At 33.6% G+C, this 8,175-nt stretch overlaps 1 protein-coding gene across 3 annotated transcripts; it reads right to left on the bottom strand.

The window, feature by feature from the left end:
• Positions 1 to 210: 210 nt before the first annotated feature.
• On the bottom strand, positions 211 to 5,855 carry LOC107866794. Of its 3 annotated transcripts, none has more exons than XM_016712783.2 (4): positions 5,290 to 5,855; positions 2,308 to 3,059; positions 2,126 to 2,209; positions 211 to 562 (listed from the first exon to the last, which is right to left on the bottom strand). In XM_016712783.2, the coding sequence occupies exons 2-4, from the start codon at positions 3,005 to 3,007 to the stop codon at positions 459 to 461; spliced, it is 888 nt and encodes a 295-aa protein (XP_016568269.1). In that variant the 5' UTR covers positions 3,008 to 3,059; positions 5,290 to 5,855; the 3' UTR covers positions 211 to 458. The 3 variants fall into 3 exon arrangements, with proteins under 3 accessions (XP_016568269.1, XP_016568271.1, XP_016568270.1); XM_016712785.2 differs by having other exon boundaries at positions 2,308 to 3,028; positions 5,290 to 5,432; XM_016712784.2 differs by lacking the exon at positions 5,290 to 5,855 and adding an exon at positions 4,858 to 5,237.
• Between the last annotated feature and the right edge of the window lie 2,320 nt (positions 5,856 to 8,175).

The following is an 8,175-nucleotide window of genomic DNA, read 5'->3' as shown; positions in this document are numbered from 1 at the left end:
ACTACGCCTTATTTATTTATTTTTTTAAAAAAGAAAAAAGTGAAAGCAAACTTCAAATATATAGGAGGCTAAATTGGTCCGACTCTCCAAAAATGTTGCCGCACCCGTGACGGATACTTCAAAAATACAGTATATTTGAAGGATCTGACACACACCGGTTGACATTTTTGAAGGGTTCGAGCAGCATAGGATGGAGGAAAAATGTACAGATAGTATGAATTGCTTTGCTTATACCCAAAAGAATACCAAAGTACAGTGTTTGATAACTTGTTGATCTCTAGAGGGCTAAGCTAATCAAAGGAAAAGCCTCGCTATAACAATAAAAAGAGACTATCGATGTCTAAAGAAGCCAAAGCCCCAACAGCCTCCGGTCAAGATCTTGTACCCCGTGGAGTAGAGGGCTGAAAATAGGCCTTGCATCAGCACAACATGAACCATTGCCATTAGCCTCGTGCTCATCATTTCTTGGTCGGGACTAATGGAACTGGAGTCGGACTTGAGTTGGCAAACGGGGAGGATTTCCCCAAAACATTTAGGGTCTTCACTCGCTGCATCTCCTTTCCTGCATTGAATAGAGAGAAAAGGGAAGTTTTATTGAACTGTTCTTGTGTTGGTTGCATTTTCCTGTACCAACAACGAATGGATACGATTAATGTGAATAAAGAACTCGCAAATAAGAAAATTTCAAGGCGTAAAGCGTCACTCTCGACTCATTTGAAGCTAGGAGTGATCATGTAAGGATTGAAACCATATTGCAGTCAGACTTCCTAAGTACCTGTCTCCAGACTCTTTCTGTGTGTTTCAATTAAAACACCTCCTAAGCAGTGGCGGAGTCGATGCTTTCACTAAAGGGGGTGCAAAATATGAAGAATAAAACACACAAAGAAGCCAAAGGGGTTTCAACATCTACATAAGTATGAGAAGTCGAACAAATAGTTTTCATGATGGAATTTCCATTTATAATAACATGTCATGATAAAAAGTCATGCACGGGAGAGTGTTGGGTACTGAATTCAAACAGAGACAGGGCAGACTTAGTGTACAAGTTATGGATTCATCATAATCCAATAGCTTCGGACCCTGGATATGTGTTAAAGATACACTAAAGTACAAATAATGGATTCCAATCCCAGTATAGCAAACGTATGTGGTAGAATTTCGATCCCTGAACCCATAAAGTTCAAATCCTGGTCTCTAAACCGAGAAATGATTTTCTACTTTAAAGTATAAACTTAAGAAGATACTTATGTCTAAATCAGATGTATCAAATCATGCATACTCCAAGCTGCTAAATAACCCGATCAAACATCTCTAGGAGTCATTTTGTTGCAGAATAAGTCGGTGAAATACATATAGTAAGCTCAACACTTGACTTTCTTAAAAGTTCAACATCAAATTATGTTAACCAAAATGCAAGAGGAGATTCAACTAGCCAATGTAACAGCATCTATCAACACTTTCATTTGCTCCAGCAATACACACCCAAATAGCATTGGTGGCAATATTGAAAGCACCAGTGCAGCATTTGTTGCTGTTGTAGGGAGCCCTCCTATCACTTACAAATGGTAGTTTACAGACCAAACAAATAATTCCTTAGGCAGCACATTTGCTTTCAAAAATTGTAGAAATCTTTAGTGAAGAAAAAGGAATTTCAAACCAACTCACTCGAAAAAAGTTCTGTTTTGAAACAAAATCTAAAGTCCAGTCTCTTTCTGAAAGGTTAACCACTTACTAAGCTTAATGCGAACCCAAACCAGTTGAAATGTATGGTGCTACAACCCCTCCACCCCCCCCCCCCCCCCCAATATTATGGTGGAGTTGCTTGACTTATTTTCTTGGCCAACATCCAAATTTGTTTTATCAATGCATCCGCACAAAATAGACTTGCAGCAGATTTAGAAACCTTGAATAAAGTCCACTCACACTTAGCTCCACTTTTTGACTGATAGTCATAAATAGATATATCAATAAGAAGCAGGCTTTCACCAAATTAAGTAACGGCTTATTCGCAACTAAGAGTGAAGTTTTATTATACATGCATACATCTAATCTAAACATGTGAACCATTCAGAAACTCCCATCTATGAAGGGTAGGGGAAAGACCAACAGTTGAACATCAGCTTACCTTCCTCTATTGTCAACTGGATAGCCCTTTTCTCCAAGTCAACAGCATGTTTGCTAAGCTCGGGTGGTGACAAACGTAGAAGCACTGATAGAAAGAAAAATCATACAAACAGCATAAACAAGCAGTCAAAATGTAATTAGTCAATTGCTGATAAGCTATGTAGAAAGACTCTTAAGACTCACTCTGAAGGTAATCTGCTTGGTTCGCTTCATCGCACTGTTTCAAGAACTTCTGCAGACGAATGAAATGTTCTGTCAATTGCTGACCGTCATCCACCTTGACATCCAAAGTACGCATTGGTTGGGGAGAAAACTTAGTAGAATCAATTTGAGCAGCATGAGAGTTGTGGGTGGCCTTGCCAAGAGAATTAGGAATTGACGTTCCACCATGAGAAAATGTCATCATAGGTGTCGAATGGTTTGGCATTGCTACAGGAGGATGACCACTACTACCTTCCCTCTGCTGACTTTGTTTTTGAGGAATTATCCTCTGCAACTGAACCAGGTTCTTTGAGTGAGTAGCCTCCACAAATTTGTCCATATTGTTCTGAATTCTACCTCTGCCTAGTTCTAGATCAAATCTTCGTCGTGCATTTAGTATATTGTCATTTGTACCATTGCTGCTCAAAGATATGCTAGAACTGGTATTTAAAGGGCGCTCGGGTGTAAGCCTCTTAGTTCCACACACCCTAGTTGGATCTGCAATGGGGCTTGCCCCTAAAAAATGTGAATTTTCTTGATGGTTACTCATCAAGATGCTTTTTTGATTCTGCACATCTCTCAAAGCTGTCTTTCTTGTTACACCAGGATGCTGCTTATCAAACGCTGGCATACCAGTTCCACCAGTGGTCACACCACTATGAATGGGCTCAGAGTTGATCATTTTGAGATTATTATCGATACCCTTCGGAAGCAGAAAATTATCAGAATGAAGCCTGATCAGAAAGCAAAGATGAAAAATATATCATACTCCACTACATTAGAGTTAGAAGACTCTCTCTAACAGATTTTACCTATGCGAACGATTTAAGAGGCAGTAAATCATATTTTATACAATGCACGTGCACGGCAACCTGGGAAATGGACTTTATTCTTACAACAACACAATATTAAATGGTATTTTCAGGGGATATTAGACAAGTGTTTACAAGCTAGAGGAACTGGAAGACATCAAAAACTACCAGAAAGATAGAGAACTCAATTCCTTTAACTATATTTTGCGTGCTACCAAATGAAATAACAAGAGATGTTCTAAAAGAGAAAAAACAGTGCATCAGCTGAATATGATTGCTTATACAAATTAGTTGCTCCGAAATAGATTTCATCAGTTCCCTTAATAGTTAAAATAACAAAAGGGATAAGAGCATGGAGAAACGGGTCCTATATACGGAAAATGGCCCATTGATGAAGGTCTTGGTAACTGAAGATTAAGAAGACAACATACTACCTCTTATTTGTAAGAAGTTATCATCGAGTACTTTATAAAAAAGAAACAAGATATTATTTAGGGTGTATTTGGTATGGATTTTCCAATTTTTCCGTGTTTGGTTGGGCAAAAGGTTCTGGAGAACATTTTCTCTAGGAAAACAAGTTCCTTAAAATGAGAAAAATGAGTCTCGCAAAACAAGATCCGTAAGAAACATTCCAAGTTCATTGTCTCCTCCCTCCACACCGAACACCCCCACCCCCCCGTCAAATCTTACCCCTATATATGTTTTGCTATAGTACATATAAATGCTGTTGGAATAATATGTTTTACTTACTTACCAAACAGTAGAAAATAAGTAAAATAAACCACTTGTTTTCCGAAAAATCATTTTTCATGGAAAACATTTGCCTTCATACCAAACACACCCTTAATATTATAACTATTTCAAGAACATTGATTAAACACCAATTCCATTAATAAAGGAAGTATAAGCTAAAGCCAAAAAGTATTCATTAGAGCTAACTCATACAATAAATGTATCGCCAAGCAATACCAAACGGACTCCTCAACACAAATTGAACACTTGAGAAGAAATGAGACACGTTCAGATTATTATTATTATTTTGAAATTAGAGACACATTCAGATTTCATTCACTGTAAAACCATATTTTCACATCTAAGGCAATAGATCCTTGTGGTTTGGCCCTTCCCCAGACCCCGTGCATAGCGGGAGCTTTAGTGCACCAGGCTGCCCTTCTATTTCCTGCTGTATATTCAACTAAGTACTATAAGCAAATAGTAGCAAACAGATTTTTAAAAAATCTGAAGAAACAAAAAATTACGGAGTTAATTTCTCATATGGTCAGAAATCCTCCTCCTCCTTAATTCCAATTTTTTCAACAAAAAAAGTAACTTTCTCGAATAATAACTATTAGTCGAGTGATCTCTGAGAAATACCCCCCCCCCCCCCCCCCCACCACACCCACCCACCCACACTGAAATATAGTCATTGATTGATACAACAGGAGGCTCGAGACATCTCGAGCTACCACAACAACAACAATCTCAGCTAACCTAACCCAACACTTCATAACATAAATACATAAATCGCTATGTGAGCCATTGAGGCCACCAGGATATCGCACAAACCATCAATATGATGATGAAAAAACAAACAAATTTTGAAAAAAAATAAAATAATAAAGATAAGCTCAAATCAATTTTTTTTTTTTTTGAACAACTCATAAGGGGCATAACAAAACAAGTATCTTTTATACAAGAAAATTAAAACAGTCAAAATTACCAGAATATATATCACTGTACAAACAAGAATCCACTTCAAAATTACAACAACCCAACAAAGCTAATCCACTAAATCTTCATTCAAAAACAAAATCCACCTAAAAAAAAATTCAATTTCCCCCATAACCAGAAATGTCAAATTAAAAATCCAAATTTTCAATTTTATTTATATACTTTCCACTAAAAAAAACTCTTTTTTTTTTAAAAAAAAAAAAAAAAAAAAAAACCCAACAAGGCTAATCCACTAAATCTTAGTTTAAAAACAAAACCCACCTCGAAAAAAATTCAATTTTCCCCCATAAACATGAATGTCAAATTAAAGAACACATTTTTCAAATTTAAAAAAATAAAAAAAATAAAAAATCAAGTTGATGGCAACAAAGATCGAAATTATATGTTTAAAAAAATGAATTTATTCAAAAAAAAAACTTACTGCAATAAGAAAGAGTGACCAAAAAATGAAGAGACGGCGCCAGTGAAAGGGGTTTCAAAAGAAGCAACTTTGGCTCCAAATATTTATTTATTACTCTTCACTCACAAATATAAATAAGTTTGCTATAATTATTTTATTAAATTAAAAAATATTAATTACATTTTTATAAGCATTCACACTTAATAACTTTCAAAAAGTTTTTTAACGAATGAATTTATAAAATTATATTTTTTACTCGTGTCAATTTAATATTGCATATTGATTAAAAAAATAATTAATATCATAACTACTTTATCATAATATTTCTATTAAATAATGTTTACATTTTAATTTTTTTAAAAAAATAATTAAGTCTTAATTAATGAAAAATAATAAATAAAATAAAAAATTAAATTAAAAAATTTGAGATACAAGTAAATTATCATAAATATCGATATAGGCTTTTTTATATCACTTTATTTCCTGAAATGTCCTTTTGACCATATTTTCATCAATTCACGAGACTTTAGTGACTTTTTTGTTTTGTCCTTTGAAAAAAAAAATGGGAAAGCATGAGAATTGAGAAATGTTCTTTAAATGAAACTATTTTTTTGAATTATAGAAATTTTTGTTACACTATTTGGTGAACAACTATATAACATGCTTCTTCCATTTTAATTTATTTATTTGATTTTGATTTAACGTAAAAATTTTAAAAGGTAAATAATTTTTTTTATGATAAAATATATTAAAATATTTTTAAATTTATGGTATTAAATATATCATGCAAAAAATTAAATTAATTGTCAGAAAAGAAAGAGATATTTTTCTGAAACAAATTATAAAGGAAAGTAAGATGAACAAATTGATAAGGGTGGATTAATATATGTATATATCCACTTCAAAAGATCCGCCATAAATTTATCTAGATTTCGTAAAAGTCTGAGCAGCATAGGTTTCATCGCTATTACACAGTGTCTTTGTTTCTTTGGATTTATCTAAATTTCGTAAAATTCCGAACAACATAGATTTCATCGCTATTTTTATTTCTCTATTTCTTTCAATTTTTATGACTATGATCGGACCAACTTGTAAATATTCACGAGGGACAATACTATTCTAACATGTACATGCTATCTAACACTGACATAAATATCAGTTAAAGACGAATACAAGATTTAAAAGTTTGAATTCTTATCGTTGAACTACTACACTATTATTTACGTATTCGGTTATCTTGTTATCATCTTTGCCTGTAGGTACTTTTTTTTTAGCCGAGGGTCTATAGAAATTAATTTTTCTACCTTTTTCAGATAGGAGTAAAATTTGCACATGTCATTTTATCCGAACTTGATAATTAATGTTGTGAAATCACACTGAATTTATTATTATTGTTATTGAATCAAATTTTAATATATTTTTTTGGGGTCAGAAACTCTAGAGATATTCACATGTACCATATGTTTGACATTTAATTTATAGCCTCCAAACTCCATACCAAACTGCCTAATAGTTTTTCCTTTTTTTATTTTTTTTTTATCCCTATTGATTAGGTTAGCAAAACTAACATTAATTCAAATGAGGATTTAGAGTAGGTTCAGTAGGTTTCACTACTTTCAGTTTGAATCATATTCGCATATGAAAAATAAATTGACAAAATGTTAGGATAATAAATCATATCCTTTCTATAAAAATAATGTCTTGATTGTAAATTTTGAAATCGCCTCTGAATCGCTTAAGTAATGTTACACCTCAATATTATTATTTTTTGAATCAGCATAAATGAATATCATAATTAAGACTTGTTTTTATATTAATTTATATCAAATGGTTTAATGTTGTTGCATTCCGTGTTTTTGTTTTGTTCTTACAGTGTGGTGATGAAGAATTGATCCGAGTAACTCTACTTTCATAACAATGTACTACTGCTCTTAGTACCATAAACAAATATTTCATTTTGTCCAAATCAATACCTTTCTTGTTCTTCATGAGGATAATTATTTGTTCCCATATTTTCTGCAAAAACAATAGTTATAGCATACTAAATATACATGAGCTAATCCCAATAGATTAAGGGATTTGATTTTACATTTAGTAAATTACAAGCTTTTAGTAGGAAAAGAAGAAATAACTATTGGGTTCAAGGTGTATATGTGAATGGAAATTGGAGAAAAAATTGTGGAGAGAAGGGAGACACCAATTTAGAAAGTGTATTACCAAATTGGAAAGTTCACTCTTTCTCCCACATTGGTGGGAGAAGATAACTTGTAAGTGTTTAAAATGAGGAACACAAACTCCACATGGAAAGTGAGGCAAGTGTAGACACCTAATTTCGTCCCTCCCCGATATCATTTTTACCTATTGTTTACCTTATCCTACCATGTACCCTCACCCGTGTGATAATCCCTCCACAAAATGACAAAACCTAATTTTGTTTTATCCTAATATTCTAACAACCCACCCAATTAAAAAACAACACGTACCCACCCTATCCTAACAAACTCTACCCCACCTACCCTACCCCACGTGACCCCACCTACCTCATCACTACCCACCCTTACCTCATATATATACAAAAGAGATATATTGATGAGGGGATTCAGAAAAAAAGGGGGAAGGACTCATCTTCCTCATTCTACACACATACATACAAAATTCACGATAGAATTTGCTCCTTTCTCCATCAACCAAGAGTCATTTCCTCCATTATCACCCACATTCCATCAATTTCTTTCCTTATTTTAATCAATCGACACAACAAACAACACTATTCTGCCCCCTTAAACACACAACTTTTTTTTTATAATTTTAAATCATCAATAAAATACCCATTTATACCAACACCCATTAACTCTCACATGCTCCAAAGCTGGATATTGATGGCTAGTTTTCGTCATTTCTAGCAGT

The sequence above is a fragment of the Capsicum annuum genome, chromosome 4 (genome assembly GCF_002878395.1).
Source record: "Capsicum annuum cultivar UCD-10X-F1 chromosome 4, UCD10Xv1.1, whole genome shotgun sequence".
NCBI classification, from domain to species: Eukaryota; Viridiplantae; Streptophyta; class Magnoliopsida; order Solanales; family Solanaceae; genus Capsicum; species Capsicum annuum.
Note: the sequence above shows the minus strand (reverse complement) of the source record. Positions and strands in the feature narration are given on the sequence as shown.